The sequence below is a fragment of the Crinia signifera genome, chromosome 5, assembly GCF_055691185.1.
Source record: "Crinia signifera chromosome 5, ASM5569118v1, whole genome shotgun sequence".
Classification (NCBI taxonomy): Eukaryota; Metazoa; Chordata; class Amphibia; order Anura; family Myobatrachidae; genus Crinia; species Crinia signifera.
In genome coordinates, this window is record NC_139221.1 from 323,408,998 (window position 1) to 323,432,901 (window position 23,904).

Here is a 23,904-nt window from a genome sequence, read left to right on the forward strand (position 1 = left end):
ATTCTTACAATTATAAAATGTGGACACAGAGAATGAATCTCATTGGTCACAGAGACAAGGTCAGTCCCTTAGGATAAGCAGGAACTGCGACCAGCATACATGACAATACTGGCCCAGCGAGGCCAGCCTAAAAGGGTTCTGCGTTCAGTGATCACATCAGCCAGATGACTGATCGGGGTCAGGGGAACACTCAGAGCGATGTACGGATGGTTCCCAAGGCAGAGATATAGAAAACATCACCCAGCAATGACATTTTAGCCGATGCAGCGCAGCAATTCCTCTAATGCGACCTGGCAGATCACGTTTATAGTGTCTCATTTGTCCTTCTCCCAGATTTGTCCAGCACAGAGGAAAATGATCGCTGGTCTAACATTCCGCCCTCCCTATAAAGAAACGGTACATCTACAGACGTGAGACCTTATGGTGTGGAGTATTAGAATAGTGTTCCACAAGGTGGCATTGCGGCTTCATTGTTGGTCATACAATGCCGCAGACGTACAGGTGCAGCCAGAGAGGGTCCTATAGGGGGGACCCTCACGTACATCAATGCTTGCTGGATTGTACCATATAACCCACAAGACACAACCAGACTGTATATGGTGATTTGGTGGGTGAGTCCACCAGTCCCCCCCCCCCCCCCCCACCTTGGTGAAGATGTCACCTGATGTGCCCGGAATAGTAAGTGGCTGGAGCTGACAGAGGATTCGGGTCTGATCATTCTGCGCCCACTACGTGGCTTTAGGGGCAATGTTCTGTGAACACGGGCAGCGTAATACTGCAGGAGGCTGACGAGCCGGCGTGGTTTGAAGCCACCATCAAATACAAATCACCAGCCTTGTTTTCTAAGCATTACATTAATGTGAGAAGCTGATACAGAATAATGGAAGTGTGACAATAAGGTGACCAGATTTTTTTTACAATGAAAAGGACACAAATAAAATGGAAGAAAAAAAAAAAGTCAAGAAACAAGAAGCAAACCTAAAAAGCCTAGCAGGGTGGGCAGTGGTGGCACTAGCAGGGTGGGCAGTGGTGGCACTAGCCGGACGGGCAGTGGCGGCACTAGCGAATCATAGGCCCAGGTGCAAGCATATGCTTTGGACCCCCAGCAACCCATACCTCCCAACTTCTAACTCACGGAAGGAGGGATTTTTTTCTTGGGGGGGGGGGGGGGGGGGACTAAGTCTAAGGACTGGGCGACACAGCGTTGCAGGGGCCAAGTCCGGACGGCGCAGACATATCAGGACCGCTAGCGGGTTGGGTGCGGCAGCTGCGTGACGTCACAAGCGGCCACCCAAAACATTGCAGCCCAACAGCTGGTTGCGCAGGGTGAATATGCCTTGCGGGATCACACCTGCACCTAACTGTACGCCTTGCGGGATCACACCTGCACCTAACTGTACGCCTTGCGGGATCACACCTGCACCTAACTGTACGCCTTGCGGGATCACACCTGCACCTAACTGTACGCCTTGCGGGATCACACCTGCACCTAACTGTACGCCTTGCGGGATCACACCTGCACCTAACTGTACGCCTTGCGAGATCACACCTGCACCTAACTGTACGCCTTGCGAGATCACACCTGCACCTAACCGTACGCCTTGCGGGATCACACCTGCACCTAAATGTATGCCTTGCGGGATCACACCTGCACCTAACTGTACTCACCGTGTGACCGAGTGGATCAGCGACTGTGCAACGAAGCACAAACCGACTTTAGTCGCTTGAAATAAACTAAATCTGATGACAAATCGATCAGCAGATGGAAAGAGGGTCTCCTCGGGACAGATCGATCAGCAGATGGAAAGAGGGTCTCCTCGGGACAGAGAGAACATTAAGAAGGGACACCTGCTACTCCCATCAATCTGAAACATTACACAACGACAGTCCTGTTCTGCTTTTCTTATATATAAACCAGAATACTAATAGAAAACCTGGATTGTAGAGCCAAACCTTTGGGGGTCTAGAGGGTTTTCTCCCCACACGTGTTTTACATGATCACCACTGGCTACAGTGTCAGCTGACCATATACAACGTCACACGTTAGCACAGGCTCTGGTACGAGGAAGCGTTGTTGCTGGTGACACTCAAACAGCAGCTGTTCTGCGAGTTCCACAGTATCACATGTCACATGTTACATAGTATCGCATTTCACATGTCCCTGTGGGAGTCCATTATCAGTGTCACCGCGTCTCAGCAGAGACATGCCTGTGTACCGATCTGCTGCCCGTTATACGTATTCTGTGTTACACAAATGGTAACATTTCCGATGGACCGTTTGCGAGTGTAAACCTCTCCGCAGAAGGTCTATAAATCATCGGAGTCCTGAAGCAGTGAAATGAGTGGAGAAGTGTGCCAGTGGGGAAGTTGCCAACGGCAACCAATCAGCTCTTAAATTTGATTTAATAAGATGCACTTGATAAATGTTACCTGAATGCAGATTGGTTGGCATGCAAAATAGACCCCACTGTAAAGGTGACCATACACACGCAGATTTATCTTCAGATCTGTCTGGTTGGAACAAAAACATGGTTATGGATGAGAGCAAATGACAGTTGACCATTTGTTTGGAAATGCTGGAAAACTGACAAACTGTCACTCATCCATAACCATGTTTTTGTTCCAACCAGCCAGATCTGAAGATAAATCTTACTAGTGTATGGGCACTGTAACAAGCGAGACTAAAGGTGGCCATACACACACAGATTTATCTTCAGATCTGGCTGGTTGGAACAAAAACATGGTTATGGATGAGTGACAGTTTGTCAACCAGCCAGATCTGAAGATAAATCTTACTAGTGTATGGGCACCTTTACTTGTGCGATACTTGGTCGATGATCTTATACGCAGTTTAGAAGACGGGAAAGCCTGCGCTGCTGATCTGCGCTCACATTTATCAGTACCCCCCTCGTGTGTACTCGGATACGTAGCTAAGCCTCGCTGAGAAGTAATTGGGAGGTATTACGGTGCACTGAAGCGTCCATCATTTTATATGTATATAGAGCTGCATTTATTACTCAATTAGCAACAATGCGGGGGAAGGGGGGGGGGGCAATCAAGTGCATTGGGGGAGCAGACGGCAGAGGTAATCATCTCTATAATTATAGTAATTAATCTCCAATAGAGAGCACCACTCATGCCAGGTCTGGAACACAAAGGGGGATGGGCGCACCCACACTTGGCCGCAGGTGACCTCAGTCAATCTGATTTAAAACCTGGAGTGTCAGGGTGCCTTGAGGACGGAGATGGGTAACCCTGATGAGTGATATTTAATTGTTCAGTAGATGGGGGCCCAATACTTATGACAAAGGTTATGAAACCCTTAAAAGATCACCACCGGGACCCAGATAGGGTGCAAGCCAATCAGCGATCAGTTACCAGCAACCAATAAGTAACATCGGCACCGACCATGTGAGCAAGCGGTCTCTTTACGGGAGATCTCTACAAACTTAGCCCACAAACCACTGTAAGCAGGCCCCTGCAATAGTATTTGTTTGGTCGAATTTCTGCTCGCCCCCTCAGGAGGTTGACAGAAGTTAAAAGGGAGCCTGCGACATTTGCTGTAGTTGAGGAAAATAATTGAATAACTCCCGTAAGGTGCCCATTACTTACAACTGAATCCCCCCCCCACCTCTTAATTCCTCGCACAAGCAGCTTCTGTTGATTAAAATAGCATACGGTGTGTGCATATTCAGTGTGACTGCAGCTGTACCAGTTACGTTAGTGTTCGCCTGGAAAACACCAACATTCCATATATTATGCAGATGCTGCGGCAGTCGCACACGGAATATACACACATAGCTTCTTGGTCAGCAGAAGTTGCTTGTGCATCCTATCCACTCCGTTCGCAAATAAGAAATATTTTGGTACTTATGTAATATCTGGGCTCCCATTTTCCTTGTGAGACCGCGTCCGCGCGCCACGCTTCGGGCACGGTGGCTCGCTGCGCTCGCCACACTATATAAAATCAACTCCATGCGTACTTGGATAGTAGGGGTATGAAAAAATGGGGCGCATTTAACATGGGAGCCCAGATAATACATACGTACCAATATTTTAACCAGAAAGTCACCCGGCGCTAGTCACACATAGCTCACAGCCTTTAAGTAGTGATTTTCCCTGCTTAATGAGCCAACATAAAATCACCCCTTAAGTTCTGATATATATATATATAGATATATATATAGAGATATATATATATATATATATATATATATATATATATATCTATATATCTAGGTACTTATGTAGTATCTGGGCTGCCGATTTTTTGATTGTATGCCTTAAGTTAAGGCATACAATCAGATGCGATGCGATATCGCATCGCATCGCATCGCATCCGATATCGGATGCGATGACCCGATTTTTCCATAGGAATCAATGTTAAAATGATTCCTATGGAAAAATGGGTCCTTTTCATACCCCTACTATCCAAGTGGGCATGGAGTTGGATATAAACCTGTGGCGAGCGTAGCGAGCCACCGAGCCCGAAGCGTGGCGAGCGAAGCGAGCCCCGCGAGGGGACGGTATTCGTACCCTCGCGGGGCTCGCTTCGCTCGCCACGCTTCGGGCTCGGTGGCTCGCTACGCTCGCCACAGGTTTATATCCAACTCCATGCCCACTTGGATAGTAGGGGTATGAAAAGGACCCATTTTTCCCATTGAATTCCATGTTAAAATGGACTCAGTCCATTTTAACATTGATTCCTATGGAAAAATCGGGTCATCGCATCGCATCGCATCGAATCGCATGGTCGCATGCGATGCGATGCGATCTCCCGATCCGACCCGATTTAGAAATCGGCAGCCCAGATACTACATAAGTACCTATATCTATATATCTATATATATATATATATATATATATATATATATATATATATATATATATATATATCTATATCTATATCTATATCTATATATATATATATATATATATATATATATATATATATATATATATATATATATATATATATATATATATATATATATATAGACGTCTACGTAGGTAGGATTACGGTTAATAAAGGTTCTCAAAATATAGAGAGGCGATGTTCAGCTTATGTTAGGTCTATCATTTCTCTAATGCATCCTAGAATTTGATAGATTGTTGCTATGGGCAACAACACCTTTTCAATTTTAGAAGCTTCTAAAACTATAGACTAGAAGCCTGGCCTCCTCCCAGGATACAGAATACCCGACCGCACGCTCGGACACAAATCCAACTGGTTGCTTTCAATGTATATACAGCAACATCTAGTTCAGTCCCAACCACTTCCGCCCAGCGCTAATTATCCCAGAACGGTTATCCTATTGCTTATCCCATACAATAGAGGAAAGGAAACAAGTACAGAGGGTTCAGGTATGATCTGCCCATGCCCCAGCTACCCAGCCTGCACCGTATGAATCATCTGTACAGAAGATGCAATGCACCACAGTCACCCCCATGCAGAGCGGCAGATCGGGGTGTTTTCATTCTGAAGAGCCAGCACAGCATTACGAGACATAAATGTTTAGTGAAAGTCTGGGCCAACACACGCGGCACAATGCTCTGCCAGCGCTGGGTCGTCTGGCGGGTGACGGTTGTCAGGAACAGAAGGTTATCTGGAAGCGCAGGGAACTCATTTACATCTTAATTTAGCTTTCAGACCAGAGAGTGGGACTGAGCCAAGGGAAAAATCTGGAAGGGAGGAAGCTCCTGGTGACACGCAAGGCCCATACACACAGGGCAACTGAAAAAAAAAAGGTCTTTGAAAAAGCTGTCAGTTGGACAGCGAAACATGTCAGGGAGCACCTGCTGATTTTAATTTGGTCTGACCCCCACCACCCATCTTTACTACAAGTATTGGAGACCGACTACCCCCACTTTGCAATACCTGGGCCAAAAAGCTGCAATACCTATTTGGGAACCACCACCTGCAAAATCAGGATTACAAATTCCGCACTATTGTTGGGGACTCCCCACACTCCAACAGGGGCTCTAACAGCATCCTCCAGCGTGAAACAAGAATCCAGCAAGGTTTAATGGACCCCAACTCTCTCCAGCTATTTAAAGATTGACCCCAGGATTGTCCAAACTCCATCTACGTCTCCCCACCTTTGCGTGAAACGGGACTCCAGACCACAAGTATCAGACCCATTTTTTCAAAAATCTTTTTATTTTTATTTTCATATTAATGTACAATTTTTAATGTTCTGTATTATTATATATTTTGTGCAATACATTGTGCTATAAATGTAATTATCTTATACCTACCTAGTGCAAATGCACAAAAATTGATCGTTTTATCATAGAAATAAATTTTTCATGTTGATATAAATTGACTTCAAACCAATTATTGTTCACAGCGCTCCACCCATCCCCTTCTTTTTCCATTGCAATTGTACCAGGGGATTGACACCCCCAAGTAGGAGCAGCTTGACAAACCAGCCCAGAAGGCGCCCGATAACTACAGGACACCAGGCTACTAGTTAACCCCCCCTTTTTTTTCAGGCCTGTGGCATATTTGCACAACAGTGATACAAGTACTCAGACTGGCACCGCCGCCCTACAGGGTAAGACTGCGCTATCCATTGCAAACGTTCTCAGGTTTTGGAATGGTCTTTGCCGCTTTCGTGCGAATAGTCTTCAGGTCTGTTGCTAATGGTTTTGCTATTTCTCTGCAGATTTGTGCAAACAGGAATCTACTGCGGGAACTCAGACTGATAGGGGTACGCGGGGAACCATGCTACGAAAAACAGTATTGAGAACGGTCATTAAGCCGCCCGCAACATCACTATTGTGCGAGTGCTTCCTTCCACAACTCTCCTAATCCCAGCTGCCCGCTCACTTTGGTCCGGCCATTTCTTGGGTTGCAGCAGCTGCACATGACATGATGCAGCCGCCAGGCCCGATGACCGTTTTAGGCTCACGCACTGCCACGGGCGCAGATCTGCAAAAATCGGGCCCTGCAATATTTGCAGACCTGCAGGCCTTATTGAATAGGGTGCGATTTCAGCAAAGCTAACTATCTAGGATGAAAAGATACCTGCAGAGGTACAGGTTATGTTATTTAAAATTAAATGGGACCCGACACATGTAAACATGCATAAATTAAATTCAAGTAAGGGTTTTCGTTTTTGCATTATTTTGGTACTGTCCCTTTAAATTGTATCCACAGATAATTCAAGGTTGAAGTAGTCGATCTTCCCCCAATAATCCGCACTTGCAAGCCTCTATCTATCTTATACCAATAAGACGTGGAACGGTGAAAACCTCCGGATGCAAGCGATGAATTACAGCCCCCATTAAACAGCTTCTTCCGATCGGTCGGAGCAGCGTTAAATAACAAACTGCAGATAACCGGCAGAAGACAATAGCACAGGCTCATGAATCTTTTATACTCAGCGTTCTCTCCTTGGTACGGACGAGTGCCGGGTTCCTTTTCAACACTTATCTAAATCAGCAGCATCTATGCAGAAAATTACACCTAACAGAGGATTATCACCGCTCAGAGCCTGGGCAGCCGCCTATTGCTGGGGGCTGCTGGCAGCGCAGTCTTCCCTTACAGGAGCTGCGGCTGAAGGTCATGGTGCGCGGTGCATTACATTTATATTCAGAAGCTTTGGTTTGGGAATGAGCGCAGAGAACAGCTCTGCAGGCGCGCAGGGCTCGCAGCGCAGAAATCAATTTACCTTTTTGCGGCCTGATAATGAAGGATTCGGAAGCTCCGTTGACAAGACGACAGTAACCATCTATCAGGTCGGCCATGTTCTCTGCGATGGTAAGAGACGAGGCTGTCACAGTGAGCGGCTGGGGAGGAGGACAGACCAACAAAAGGGGTATTATTATTCTCTCCGATGCCTCTGAGCACAGCTGCGTACTGATTATCGATGCGCAACACCAGAGCGTCATACGCTGAGAAACGCCCGATCGCTCCAGATGAACCTCTCTGGGCTCAAACACTAATTAGATATTCAGGAGGGAGAACGGGTATTTCAGACCCCTTGAAAAACAAGGGATGCTACACTGTGGACAAGCCGATAATGAATCCTGCCAGCTTCCAGCGCTGGAGAATTCCATTCATCCTGTGTCTAGTGACATACATGTACAATGTGATCATTGCCAGGCATAATTACCCAGAGCGCCTGGGGGGCGAGAGGAAGAACTCTGGTGCTCCCACTATCCTGGTGGGAGCGACGATAGCAGGGAAGAGCTCACAGAGGGGGGTTAGTCCTTTATAGCCCCCATATCTGTGCTAGATTTGGACTGTATGAATACAGGTGCGACTGCTCTGCAATCCAGGCAAGAGGACGTACACCGTAATTATAAGTTCAGATTCTTAAAAGGAGCCAAACGGGTTCTGCAGTCCGGGTTAGGGAACATACAAAGCAGCAGTGTACAATACAATACAATACAATACATACATACATACATAAAACACTTCCATCTGCTGGTAGAGAGTGACGCTACATCTCTTTCTCACACATGCACAAACACAAAAGGTGGCAGACTAGCTATCGAAGCTTTTGCTTTGAGCGGGCTTACTAGTACAGTAAATGTAAGCGGAGATATTTGGGACAACACTGAGCCATACAACGGCGGACTTGTAGGACAAGCATAAGGAGGTGAGCTGTAAGGAGGAGAAGCCAGTGTCCAGCATATGGCGGAACATACAGATAGCTTTTCACATTAATCTAAGAAAGGGCGGTGGAAGAACAGAAAGCCTTTATGTCAAGAAATGCACATTACATAGTAAGGAAGTGGTCAGGAACAACACTGCACAGATAAGAGGCGGTAAAGCCATTTCTAGGACAACAGAAGGCCTGCTGGGAAAAGCAGAGGATGAGTGCGGCATGTACCTCCGCTACCCTTTCTACACCATACTGTATTGTGTGTATACTAGTTAAAAGCCTTTCAAAATGATGGCTTAGTCCCTGTATGCTCCTATCTCCAATCTCGGACTTCACAGCTACCTCTAGGGATGGCCACTGTCCTTCGATGATTCAAAGTCATCCATGGTTTACGGGCGATGTTGAATACTTTTGCCATCAATTGGGGAGAACCAGATGATTTCCCTCCATCAATGGCACACCAAAATCGTTTTTTCCCCCCCAAGGTGCTGGAATGCCCACCCCCCACGTTCTGATTGGCACTGACCAGTCAGTCAAAGAAAATGGTTGACCATTGATAACGAAAAACGATCATTGGTCAGCCATCAGTTCAGGACAGGCCAACCTGTGGCTCTCCAGATGGTGTGAAACTACAAATCCCAGCATGCCTTGCAACAGTTTTAACACAACCTTATTGCAAAACTGCAGCAAGGCATGATGGGATTTGTAGTTTGACAACATCTGGAGAGCCACAGGTTGGCCAGGCCTGCAAAAGTTTGTTACTATCTATGACTGGTTGCTGTATGCACCAATGGCCATCCCTAGCTCCCTCCAGTGGCAAACGCAAGATTTTCAGAAGGGGGTTTCCAGAGGGGCGGAGCAAAGCACGGAGATGGACACTTAGGTGACCCAGTATATGCCGGGACAGTTAAAGTATTATAGATAGACCAAATGTATATAAATAATATATATATATATATATATATACTCAATGTAGACCAGCACTCAGACTCAATTGCAGCATTCATATAAAGGAAAACGTGACCAAAGGTTCAGATATCGCCGTTTCGGACCTTGAAGTCCTTTATCAAGACATGTCTTGATAAAGGACTTCAAGGTCCGAAACGTCGATATCTGAACCTTTGGTCACGTTTTCCTTTATATGAATGCTGCAATTGAGTCTGAGTGCTGGTCTACATTGAGTCTATATTTCTCCCAGTTGGGATTTCCAGCACCAGACGCGCTGTTTGTTTCAGCCTTTGAGTGCGGGACATTACCTTTATATATATATATATATATATATATATATATATATATATATATATATATATATATATATATATATATATATATATATATATATATATATATATATATATATATATATATACACATATATATACACACACACACACACACACTTACAGGGGCAGCAACAGCAGTGTAGACCCCTGTACATAGCAATGTATTGGGGCCCCTACTGATCCTCCAGCGGTAGGGGCGGGGGAAGCTTTGATGTCACGCGGGTGGTAGGGGGTATTATATCAACCGCTTAGTACGTAGGGCCTGGATCAGTAATTTCCACTAATTACCCCTTTACTGCACAGATGGTGGGAGATGAGGTGGGAGAAGGGGGCATTGGGCTGAATGAAGGGGTTCTGTTACATAACTTCCTGGGTGGTAGAGGATGTTTAATACGCAGATGAGGGGTGTATAGTGGAGTGGGCTTATTATTCATAATTTTCTGGTGGGAGGACAGCTTGCTTCACTGCAGATATCTCCAGTTCCCGGAAATAGATTTCTTAGATTTTAATGGAATTAAAAATCAGATAATCCCACCTACCAAATAGTATTGGGGACTAGGGGATCAGAGTTCAGGAGGCAGAGCAATCTGCCAACGAGTATACCAGGTGTGTGGAGCTGGAGCAGTAACCAGCTGCTGGAAGGCTGATATCTCTGGTTCTGGGAGAAGTAGAGACAAGCTACTAGTGTCCATCAAAGGGGGAGAGTCCCAGATTTTGGAATATACCCTCAGAAAAACTCTAAATCAGACAGAACCTGAAATATCTGACTGGGAAAAGCAATTAACAGGCTTGGATGGGGACCACTGCTTTGAAGTCAGATATCTCTGGTTCCCAAGGGCCGATTTTTAAAATTCTTGTACCCATGGAAAGAGGGGACCCTCAGCTTTCAGCATAGGGTACTTAGGCTCCTGGGGGGGTTTCTGGGTACCCAGAAACCCCCCCGCATGCGCTACTGCCCTCTATTCATATCCAGGAAGTTTGATACATATCACTGTATTTTCCAATTGTAAAGCGCAACGGAATATGCTGCGCTATATAACAAACTGTAAATAATAATAAATATCATTTTGCTTTCACTTTCTGTTAAGTAGTGGCCTCTACTGGTCACTGGTGGTACTTCACCTCAAAAAGGCAAGGAAGATGTAGAATGAAATTTACTAGGATGACAGGTTACTGTCGATTCAGTGTATGAATGGGTACGACCGGGATCTGCCTTAATCGGCCAAAAATACGAAAGGAGAATACAGCAGATTTACTAAGCTGACGTGTTCTCCTGATTCGTATTTTCCGATGTTGAAGCCATACGTACTTGGAATGCGAAATTTACAGTAGCCAAATACGCAAAAGCCGCCAGCATTGCATAGATCAGTCAGATCTGTACGATGCTTCTCCCTCCACCCCCCCCCCCCCAACAGCGAGTGAAAGTAATCTCTTTCTCTCTCACACATGCACAAACACAGAGGCAATCACAAGTTAGCAGATTAGCTTTTGAAGCATTTGCTTCAAGCGGGGTTAGTAGTAAAAGTATAACTTTAATACATACTACACACATACTTACCTACAGGGTCCCTCGTAGGCCTGTCCTATTCTCCAATAGAATCTTTTGAGGTACCTGTGAAAATAAATTATACTCGCAATCCCCTCCAGCGTCCATCACTAGGTCCATGTAGGCATCCAGGATTGAAAAAAAAAAAAAAACTAACAGTTTCCCGTATCCACCGGACTGAGGAGCATAAAGTGTGTTTACAATTACAGCTCCTCCCCGAGAATGAGGGATTCCCCGGGGACGTCATTCACCGGGCCGTCCCCCAGCCCAGTTAAATTCATGGGTTTCTATGGAGCCCCGCAGGGCCAATCAGGCACCCCCAGATCCCGCTCCTGATTGGCTAGGGGAGGACCCGTTGAATGACATCACCGGGGAATCCCTCATTCTCTGCAGTTGTAAACACACTTTCGGCTCCTCAGTCCAGTGAATACGGGAGACTGTTTATTTTACAATCATGGATGAGACATTGACTGAAGAGGACATTATATACACTGAAGAGGGGTGAGTAATTTATTTTCACAGGTACCCTATGGATTCTACTTTAGAAGAAGAGGACAGGCCTATGGGGGACCCTATAGGTAAATATGTATGTATCTATGTATGTATGTATGTATGTATGTATGTTTGTGTGTGTGTGTGTCTTATTTAGGGATTGGTTATGTTGTGGAACTACAAGAACCAGCGGGCCCATTAATGCCCTGCATAATGTGATTTTTGGTTCTCCAAGTCCCTGCATGCGGGGAGGCTTGCTGGGACTTGTAGTCCTACAACATTACTGAATACTTTTACACGTTTCTCCACCATCAGCCCCCAACCACAGCCGAGGGGTGTCGGGGACAGCCCCGGGCGATCATGTTTTGGCTGCAGGACCTTATATAATAAGTGTTCCCCAGCTGCAGCATTACACCACTGTTTTGGCCTGGTGCTGGTTTCCAAATAAAGGGGGACCCCTACTTTTGTCCCCTGTATTTTTAGAGATCGGGCCAAGAGCACAGCATGTACCTCCGGTGCCCCTACTACACCCTGCTGTATAATGTGTATATAACAGGAGCAGGAGGCGGTCACCGCAGAGTGCGGCACGTGCCTCCGTTGGCCCAGGTCAATGTGACTACACAGTAAGACCAGAGGGGAAGGTTAGAGGAGAGCGTACTGAAGCAGTGCAGTACTCACCTCTGGAGCACCTACTACACCCTGCTGTATAATGTGTATATAAGGCAGGAGGGGGGGGGGGGGCACCGCAGAGCGGAGCACGTGCCTCAGTTGGCCCAGGTCAATGTGACTACACAGTAAGACCAGAGGGGAAGGTTAGAGGAGAGCGTACTAGAGCAGTGCAGTACTCACCTCCAGAGCACCTACTACACCCTGCTGTATAATGTGTATATAAGGCAGGAAAGGGGGGGGGGGGGGCACCGCAGAGCGGAGCACGTGCCTCCGTTGGCCCAGGTCAATGTGACTACACAGTAAGACTAGAGAGGAAGGTTAGAGGAGAGCGTACTAGAGCAGTGCAGTACTCACCTCCAGAGCACCTACTACACCCTGCTGTATAATGTGTATATAAGGCAGGAGGGGGTCACCGCAGAGTGCGGCACGTGCCTCAGTTGGCCCAGGTCAATGTGACTACACAGTAAGACCAGAGGGGAAGGTTAGAGGAGAGCGTACTAGAGCAGTGCAGTACTCACCTCTGGAGCACCTACTACACATTGCTGTATAATGTGTATATAAGGCAGGAGGGGGGGGGAATTGCAGCACATACTGGAGCAGTGCGGTACTCACCTCTGGAGCACCTGCAATCTTTAGCTGCAATATCCCTTTCCTGTCCTTCTCCTCACTGCTGGAATACTGGATCGTCTGCACCTGAGTAAAGTCTGCGAGATGGGTCGGCTGAAAGAGGGAGAAAGAAAAAAAATAACCAGTTTCTTTTAAAGCTACAATAAAATGATTTTGATACGGAAAATATTAGAATACACAAACTTGATCTTTGTCATCATACTGGTTTCCGTATAACAGTAACCTACTTCTTATTTAGCACCTTCTAGAAGATAATAGTAGTGTTCCCGCTAGGCCAGTGGTTCCCAAACTGTGTGCCGTGGCTCCCTGGGGTGCCTCGGGACACATGCAGGGGTGCCCTGGGTTGGTGGTCCAGGACCAACTCAAATTATTAATGGTTCATTATTTATGAGCAAAACCAGTGCTGGTGGCTGCCAATCATAAAATGTGTACAAACAGAAGCAAATCCTGTCCTTTACGACATAACTGACCTTAAGAATTGCATATAATTATTTTATTTTTGGCTTAGGGGTGCCGTGAAAAAATTCTGATACTCCAGGGGTGCCGTGATTCAAAAAAGATTGGGAACCCCTGCGCAAGGCTGTTTTAGCGGGCGCTGCGCCCTGCCTGATTTTTAAAGGGCAAAATGCGCCCTGCCCCTCTCGCAGCGCCCCGCTAAAACAGCCTCACGGGGAAGCCCAGCGTCGCCGTAGACGGCGATGCCTGGCGCTTCCCCGGCAGCACAGTGGCTTTGGACGGGCCGGGCCCGCCCCCTTTGATGGCGGTGGCGGCCGGGCCCGCCCCCTTTGATGACAACAGTGGCCCAAGCACGCCTCTTTCATGACGGCGGCGGCGGCCCGGGCATGCCCCCTTCATGACGTCGGTGGCCCGGTCCGCCCCCCCCCCCCAGCTCCCTGCCCGCTGTCACTCCTAGAATGAACACTATAATAGATAGGATCTAATTGTTTGCCCATAGCAACATCCCATCTGAAATAGAAGTCCAACCTCAGTAAATTTCCCCCATAGACTCTTAACTTCCGAAACCTACTAATTGTATTTGGGTTCATCAACACCACGGAAGTAACAGTAAGAAATTGAAATATGGGTCTAATGCAGATGTAAGCATCTCGATGACCTGTCTGTGGGTCTCGTACACGTTATGTACACACTTGCCTATGCAACTGCAATTTTTGAGGCCTCAGAAATGCTAATCATCGCAGCTGCCCTTGAAATTAGACAAGGTGCCCGCCAGAACCATCTTTGGCGCACGAGCAACACATGCACAGTCTGACGATAATCGCTTTGTTGAAAAAACATTGGCATTGGTTATAAGACATGAATTGGGCCCTACGTACTGAAATGTGACTGTATTGCCCCTTTAAACTGGAATACAATGTGGTACTAAAAATATAACATGCACAATAAAAGTAAAATAAAACAGAAAAACCATAACGCAAAATAGAAATCTTATTATTTTTGTTACAAGAATCTGCGTACATAAGTTTGTATGACCCATATGATGTGTAAGTGACACTTTTGCAGGAACTAATAGGACGTTCCGTATAATATAACCTGATATTACATTATGCGTATACACAAACACATTACCAGAACTGTGCACAAAGAAACCGCAGCTGAAATGGTTTTTTTTTTTAAGTATAGTTAATGAACTTAAAAATAAATAACCACACTGCAAACAGGGGCCTGATTCAGAACTGCATGCAATATTGGTGTCAGATACGGTGGTGGCAGGTAACTGGCATGGGTAGAATTGCGCAGACGTGTCAGGGATATTTTCCGAACGTTCCTTACTGAGCTTATTTGGTTGCGGCATGAGGGGGCAAGGCGAGGGAGAGCAGACTTCATCAGAGGGTCCATGTACGGACAAGGTTTCCGGGTTAAGCGTGGGAGCGGCTTATGACAGTATCTGAGACGGGTGATCGCAGCTGCGCATGCTAAATCTGGCCCTATGTATTGTGGGGATCATTCTAAATGACTCGGTAAGCTGCGAATCTTGCATCTTACCAAGTCCCTGAGACACAGCCCGCACAACTCACCGCCGTATCATGCGAGGGGGTTTTCCGAAGACACAGGATATATTATCTAAATTTCAAGGGAGAAGCAAGGACAGACGTCTTCTGACAATGTGCACTGTGACATGTAAGGTTGGTGCCAGATACTTACGTTAGACCCTTTGTCCGTAAGGTAACTGATTCCCTCCTCGGGACCAATAGCCAACTCCACCGATATAATCCAACTGGACTTTAATGTGTGAGGTTATCAATGATGAAAGAAAGAAGAGAGAGAGAGAATTACAACTATGACCTAACTTCTGTACGGACTGTAAATAAGAAAGAATAACGCAGTGACAAGGTAAATGAAGGGGATACGTCATTGGGTCACCAGTAAGTTGTTAGACAGGCATAAGGTCTACACCAATAGGTCAACATGTGTCTAGGTAGACATGCAGGAAGGTCGACATGGGTTAGGTCACTTTGCCCCAAACCTTACGGGGTTGTTCAGTTTTTTGAGCCGATTTGGGCGGTATTTCATGCCCTACCATCCACTAGGGCATGGTGGGAGAATAAAATAGTGTGCCGAGCGCGGCGACGCACCCAGCCCGAAACATGGCGAGGGGACGCGGCGCACTTTAAACTGTGTCCATGTCGACATTAGGGTAAAAAACCTGTGAAAACCCCCATGTCGACCTTTTGACTGTCGACCTATCCCATGTATAGGGGTAATAATAAATCTTATGTCTGCACGACTGATCAATCTATCCGTAAAACAGCATTTCCCAAATCTGGTCCTCTGGGAACCCTTACAGTGCATGTTTTCCATGTCTCCTTGGATGAGCGGACACAGATTTAAAGTTCCATAGTTTGGTACTAGGTACGTCTATTGTGCGAGAAGAACTGGAAACCATGCAGTTAGGAACCCCGTAGCCGAGGTGCAATAAGTCAGCAACTCCCCGGAGGCTAGATCGCATATACTTTGCATACGATATATCGTATGTGATCCCATTCATCACTGCAGGATACGATTGGGTTTTATTTTTTTCGGGCTAGCCGTACAAACCGGACGTCCTGAATACAGATTAAGGGGGGTATCCAATTAAGTTCTATCCACAGGTTTCACTATAGAAGGAAACTTATCATTTGAAGCTGTATAAAACACCTGCTTAGAAACATGGATTTAAATGTTGTCAAACACATGACAGAACCGGAGACACTTCAGTCTAATGCTGCAAAATTATAAATGTGGCATTGGGTGAAATTAGGTAAATGAGCTCTGGAGACATTACCCTCCCTCTGATTTAGGGATGATCACTATATTGCCAAAGGCAAAGTTGTCGAAGCCCCGCCCCTGTGAATTTCTCAATCATCCAAATGTGATGTCTATGGGGACAGAAGGAAAGCATCTAATTGTTCCAATAAAAGGATCACCCAAACAGAAGCTTTTGCTGCCAAGACTTCATGGTGTGGTTCATGCTACCTAGCCCCCCACCCCCCATCCATGGCTATGGGATTTGCTGCACTATAGTCTCAGAGTATACTCAGCACTTTAACCCAAACCTCACTGTATTAACACTCAAATTTATCATCATGAAAGGACGAGTTATTGTGGATGTGATGCTTAAACCAGCATGAGGATCGCAGAGGAGAGCAGAGATTAATTAGCGCAGGATAATTAAGACAGGACAGGGGTAATGACACACTTACTCCGAGGGCGCACTTAAAGCACTCCTTGTCGAATCTGTAAACCGGACAGAGGATTTCTAAGAATTTGAGGATACTTTCTTCCCGGTTGAGGTTGGCGAATTGCCGGAACGTTTGCTGGATCAACTTCCGAAGGGTTTTTGCCTGAACGTTACAAGGCAAAGAAAATGGTAATGAAAACAAAAACAAAAAAGGAGGTATTACCCAGTCACGTGCTAACCAAAACAGAATATAGAATAAAACCCAAAAGAACACACTATAGTCTGATCAGCATGCGTAGTAAATCTAGGCCTTCATCGCCCTTTGTTCTGGCCTGTTACCCCCATAGGACCCCTACTGCTGGCAACCAGGAGCAGCGCACACAGCAGAATATGGAAGCGGTCTAAGTGCAACTTAGCCATTTAACAGTCCTGTCAATGTGCAGATCAGGCTCAAGGCCATTTTCCAGTTGCAGGTTAGCGGGGAGGGTGTACGGAATTAGGGCATGTGACCCCCCAAGATCTCAGCCAGAGCATCGTTACCTTGACAGAATCCAGCAAACTCTTCGGAAAGAACCTCTTGAGTCCCACATCTTTCCTGCAAGGAAATCACCAGACTGCTTATTATACTAAACACCATCATAGCGGAAGAGATGAATAGCTGCTGTCACAATACACAATAGCGGCGCGCGGAGTAATCCCCAGAGTGCGTTACCGTCATCTATTATACTTCCTGCGTGTGCGGGGGCTGCATCAGTCACTTCTCATATACACCGACGGAACATGCAGACACTACGTACTGTACGCTATAGGACCAGCGACAGCTACTGATAGATGCCAGGTAGGTCATCAGGTTATACAAGTGGCTTTACACTTTTATTTATTATCTTGCAAAGGTTTGGGGTCCTGCAAGCTTAAAGGCTCTGATCAAAATATAAAGAAACCCCCGGGTGCTTTTACAATGGATGAATAATCCCAGCCTGACGTAGACAAATTTCCACACGTTAAGCGGTTATCGCTTTCCCACCACGGACACAGCGGAGAAGTGTTAACACCGGTAAACCGGGAAGGTTTCTTTGGAGTGGACCTGAAGGTGACAGCAATCAACAGCTTCACTCACTGTCTGCAATCAAATATTTATGGGTCACTGTGCAGCGATCAATGTAGTTATCACAGCTGGACATGCATGTTACACACTAATGGCCAATTATCTGATCTGTGAGTCAGGGCGGGTGATGGGCTGACACTTGGTAATTACCGCATTGAAGTTGCTTTCTAGGTCACAAAAAATGTATTTACAAAGGGGGAGGCAAAGCGTTCCGCTCAGGGAGTTTGAGTGGAGGAAAGAGACTATTTACCCCATTATGGAGATGTGACATTAGTAAAACAGCGTCCCTCTACTTACTGACTGGAGATATTCTGTTACAGGGATTAGAAGTGGAGTCTGAGCACTTGGTTTGCAGTTTCCTAGGTAACAGATGCATTCACAGACTTCCAGATCCGAATAGCTCCAAAGGCAGTAAAATGCCGACATGTTCTAACCCTTTGATATGATTCTCCCTTAAATGAACACCATACCAATCCACCATTGAGGGAATACAATGTATACCGGATAAGAATGGGGTATGGGTTATTGGGTTGACTCACCAAAAGGTCGAAATCCATTAGGTCGACCACAGAAGGTCGACACCTCAAATAGGTTGTCGGTCTTCAGCTTGAAATGGTTGGAAGGTTGACACAAGCATTAGGTCGACAGTCAACATGGACACCGTATTGGTTCACTGTGTCCCTCCGCATGGCTCGCTACGCTCGGCACACTATTCTATTCTCCCTCCATGCCCTAGTGGATGGTAGGGCATGAAATACCGCCTGTCGGCACATGTCGGCTCGAAGAAAAAAACAAAACGGTACTTGTGGATTATCACGGCTCCCACGATGGCCATCGTATGCGAAAAAATCGCATCGCATACGATTTTGCACTGAAAAGCATCCAAATGCATTGGAATTAGTATTAAACATGTTCAATGGCCCCCAAATGGCATTTTTGTGGCTGTACCACCCCCACTATCAACGCGAACCCGAAGCGTGGCGAGCGAAGCGTGGCGAGCGAAGCGAGCCGGCAGTACGTGTCCTACGACCTTTTCATACCCCCACTATCCACGTCGGCGTGGAGTTGAGAATAGAAAGTGTGGCGAGCGCAGCGAGCCACCGAGCCCGAAGCGTGGCGAGCGCAGTGAGCCCCGCGAGGGGACGCGGATACCTTCACAGGTATTCGCGTCCCCTCACGGGCTTCACAGGTGTCCGCGTCCCCTCGCCACACTTTCTATTCTCAACTCCACGCCAACGTGGATAGTGGGGGTATGAAAAGGTTGTAGGACACGTACCGCCGCCCCTCGCGGGCTCGCCACGATTCAGGTTCGCGTTGATAGTGGGGGTGGTACAGCCTCAAAAATGCCATTTGGGGGCCATTGAACATGTTTAATACTAATTCCAATGCATTTGGATGCTTTTCAGTGCAAAATCGTATGCGATCGCATGCGATGGCATACGATTTTGTCAAAAACATCAAAAATCTGTAAAAATCGCATCGCATGCCACTATATATGGCATGCGATGGGAGCCGTGATAATCCACAAGTACCAAAAAAAAAACATGTCGACCTTTTGAGGTCAACCTAAACACTGTTGGCCTAATGCTTGTGTCAACCATCCAACCATGTTGACCTTACGTATGTCGACCTATTTCAGGTGTCAACCTAAGCCATGTCTACCTTCAGTGGTCTACCCAAGTCACGTCGACATTTTGTGTGTCGACCCAACGACCGTATACCCAACAATGACACCATTTCATTCAGTAAGAGGGCCAGAAGGGTCAAGTCCTAGAGAGAGGGGTTTGTGAAGAAGTTCTAAGGCTAATTAGCCCTGCACATTAGCAACACCTTCATGCAAATTTGCATATGGCGTAAACTACTTTAAGCCTTCGGAGGCTTTCTCAAAGGAGAAGGGTCTTCCCATCCCCCTTCTGCAGCCAGCCCGTAAATCTGACAGTGAGCTCAATTCCACGGAGGAACATTTCACAAAATGCCACAGACTCCTCGCATGTATTATCCCAGACTCAATAACCGCAGCAGTACTGTGATCACCAGTACATATGTGCCCAGGGTTTGAACACATCGCCCCCTAATGGTTACTATCTATACTTCCATAGATATGCAGAATAGTTTTTTTCCAGAAAGGGCTGCGGAAGAGTCCAACCATTACCACATACAGTGCACCCATCTTCTGCTCAGTGCTAGAGCAAACGGTCTGAATGAAACACAACCGTCCGGGTTCACTAGAACCAGCAACATCACTGAGGCAAGTTGTACCTCACACCTCACACAGGTCGGTGACTCTGCATGATTTTATAGGATGAATGTTAACACACTGAAATGGGAAGCAGAGGGAGGGTCTGTATAATGTATAACGTATAGAACGTTCTAGTCATTTAGGAGTATTAAGCAAAAAGTGAAATGTAAAGATACTTACTCTAATACTTCATAGTTTGATTTCTTTTCCAGAGCGTTTCCTCTCATCTCCCCATAAGATCGTCTAGAATTACAGAATGGACATAGTTACATTCTACCCTCCTGAACGGTTGTGGAACTACAAGCGCTTGAATCCAATGTAATACACAGTAATTACTAATATACAGACACACAGCAACACGGATGTAACGTCATATTAGCGCTCACTTGCTGATATGTTCAAAGGGGGGGAAAATTAACCCTTTACTGAAACCAATACGTGCTTAACACACTGAGGTGTATTTAATGTGGCCGGCGAGGGGGTTAAACGGCGGGGATCACCGAAAACAAGTCATCCTCGACGTTTAACCCCTTCAGTGGCAATCCCGAGAATTTTCTGGGCTGTGCCTCAGTGCCCGGTCTGGCAAGGCCGGAAAATTCTTGGGATTGTCACTGTGGGAAGCGGTCATCTATTACAATGAACTTAGGTCTACAGTCATTAGGTCGACTGGCAGGAAGGTCGACCTGACTTAAGGTCGACATGGGCCAAGGTCGACATGACTTAAGGTCGAATTTGCATAAAGGTCGACATGAGGAAGGTCGACAGGTCATAAGGTCGACATGAGATTTTTCACTGTTTTTTGAGCCGACATGTGCCGACGGGCGGTATTTCATGCCCTACCATCCACTAGGGCGTGGAGGAGGTTATTAAAGCTGTGGCGAGCGAAGCGAGCCACCGTGCCCGATGCATTGCGAGCGAAGCGAGGGTCCGATTCTCATTGCCAACTGTGTCCATGTCGACTGTGTCGACATTCGGATAAAAAAACAGTGAAAAACCCATGTCGAACTTATGACCAGTCTACCTTCCTCATGTCAACCTTTATGCAAATTCGACCTTAAGTCATGTAGACCTTGGACCATGTCAACCTTCCAGCCAGTCGACCTAATGGGGTCGACCTAATGACTGTAGACCTAAGTTCATTCTGACAGATGTACCGATTCCGTCACTGTTTAGAGCCGGGCAGCGCTGCCGAGTTCAATCGCTGAACTCAGGCAGCTTCAGCGCTGCCCAGCTCCCTCCTCTCCGCCCCGGCTTTTGTATTGAAGTCCCCGACGTTGGCTTATGACAAGCCGGCTGCCGGAGACCGGGACGAGGTGCCGGGGCTGAATGACAGTTCAGCGGCGCTGCCCGGACCCAGGGAGGTAGTGGTGTTTTTTTTTTTTTTTAAGGGAGCGCTCCCCACAAAAAACTTGCCCAGTGGGGAGCGCCCCCCCCCCCCCCCAAAAAAAAACACCACTGAAGGGGTTAACCCCCACGCTGGCCGCTCACCCTATTCAACGTTCCGGGGGAATCCTCGCCGTCACAGGAAGGCGAGGATTCCCCCAAACAGCGAGGCCCACTGCATTTAGCTGCAAGCCTAGCTGTTTTTAGAGGCCGCAAACGCAGTTTCCTGCTCGCTCCAAAAACCTATGGAGGGGGAAACGGCGTGTGCCTGCTGTCACAGCTCGCAGATAGCATTGAATACATCCCTTTGAATGCCAAGAGTTTGATAAAAGTGGTGTGAAAATTGCCAAGCGAACATTTGTATTCATCATAAACACCTGTAATATTTACCTTATGTAGGAAAAATCTTTTTTGACACATTTTTTATTTGAATTGATATAACAAATGTGAGCGACGCTGGCATTTTTGGTGGCAATCTTGTGCATCTCTCAAGAGAGATGTTAACACTCAAAGGGTTAAAGCTACTTCTGGCTCCTGTTTCTGGTGACTCCCTTCTATATCCTAGCTGCCAATTATAGTCAAATCCTTTGTACAAGACAATAGGGGAATTATAGGGCGAAAAGGTCCTCAGTGACCTCATTGTGCGCGACAGGCCAAGCTGCAGCAATACAACTGCTAGCGGCTCCGCCCCTTTCTGTTACACAGCAAGGCGCAGAACCTGTAACCTGAAAATGTGATGTCATCGGCCTCAGTCCAATACAGGGGGAACATTTACTAGAGCTTGTGAAAATTAAAAAAGTGATTCAGTAACCCATAGCAACTGTTCTGTCGGTCATTTCCTAGGATGTAATAAAGCAGGGTTCTCTTATCTAATTGCTCTGGGACCCCATCAGACAATAACAATTATTACAGGACCCCAGCAGGGGATGCCGTCATTTGGTCTACAGCATTATGGTCCACAGTCATTAGGTAGACACCATTAGGTCGACATGGGAAAAGGTTGAAAGGTCATTAGTTCGACAGTCAAAAGGTCGACAGTCAAAAGTTTTTCACTGTTTTTAGAGCCGATATGTGCCGACAGGCGGTATTTCTAGGTCGACCTTTTGACTGTCGACCTAGACAATGTCGCACTAACGACCTGTCGCACTAACGACCTGTCGAACTAACGACCTTTCGACCTAGAACCATGTCGACCTAATTACCAAATGATCTCAAACCCCCCCCCCCAGCAAGTTGCCACAGAATGGCTGCCACTGGTGCGGTCATTGGAGCGTACATGTATGGCGGCATTGTGGAGTGAAGTGCCCATTGATGTGATCAGTTAATTTCTCACACGATTGCAGAGATGAGCTCCTTTCAGAGTTTCTGCCCTGTTTTGTAATATATTCATGCAATCTTAAAGCTTATTCCTGCTGTGAAGGCTCTGGGGATTGCAGGGCGGTAACGGATGACAGGTAAATGCAGTAGATGGCAGCGAGAGACAGTGGGTGTCAGGGAGAGAGAGAGTCTGAGAGGCAAAAGGGGGGAAGTGGGAGAGAGGGTTGAAGCAGTGGCTGATAGTGAGATGCAGAGGCTGCCAGGGGAGGCATATGGTTAGCAGGGGGTGGCAGTGGGTTACATGGGGTAGCAGAGAGGCAGATAAGTGGGGTGGGGGTAGAGCTACCTGATGACTCTTCAGATCTCTTAGCCAGTGATGTGAGGAGTCTGAAGTAACAGACAAAAATCAACTGATTCTTGCACCGCCCCTGCAGGAGGAAATACGGCAGTGCACGCCAGGAAAGGCGATTACAGCTCTATTGCCATTGGATATTTTATGCTAAACAGGAACAGAATTTTAAAAATCAGGCAATAAAAAAAAAAAAAATCAAGTTATCAAGTCACAAGTCCCTGTAATTTTACTGAGCGGGAATAGTTGCAAGCACATTATAAAGGTCAGTATACACAAGGCCAGAAATGTTACCCCACCTTTCCCCCGTCCCCCCCTCCTGCAAAGGGCACAAACACAACATTAGCTCTACAAAATACCAGGTGTCAGCTCTGATCTGCAATTTCACAAGTCACAGAGTAGCGGGTATGCGCAGCATTGGGCATTTGCTAGATGTGTATTTAGGGTATTACCGGATTTCAAGGCATCCCAGCTTCAAAGCAATTTCCTGGTCCACCTGGTCCGCCATCTCAGACATGTAGTCATTTTTCACCTGGAATAGAATTATGGGAGATGGATTAGAAGACGCAAAACACAGGGACATAGATTTGGGTAAATCAG

General features: G+C 46.6%; 1 protein-coding gene across 13 annotated transcripts in view; it reads right to left on the reverse strand.

The window, feature by feature from the left end:
* PTK2 (protein tyrosine kinase 2) overlaps positions 1-23,904 on the reverse strand; it is a 188,512-nt gene that overhangs the window by 62,816 nt on the left and 101,792 nt on the right. For all 13 annotated transcript variants that reach the window (XM_083144914.1, XM_083144911.1, XM_083144910.1 and 10 more), the window contains 7 exons: positions 23,757-23,836; positions 20,436-20,498; positions 17,452-17,506; positions 16,934-17,074; positions 15,396-15,473; positions 13,218-13,325; positions 7,677-7,794 (listed from right to left, as the gene is read on the reverse strand). In XM_083144914.1, coding sequence (XP_083001040.1) covers positions 7,677-7,794; positions 13,218-13,325; positions 15,396-15,473; positions 16,934-17,074; positions 17,452-17,506; positions 20,436-20,498; positions 23,757-23,836 — 643 coding nt within the window. The remainder of the gene's footprint in view (positions 1-7,676; positions 7,795-13,217; positions 13,326-15,395; positions 15,474-16,933; positions 17,075-17,451; positions 17,507-20,435; positions 20,499-23,756; positions 23,837-23,904) is intronic.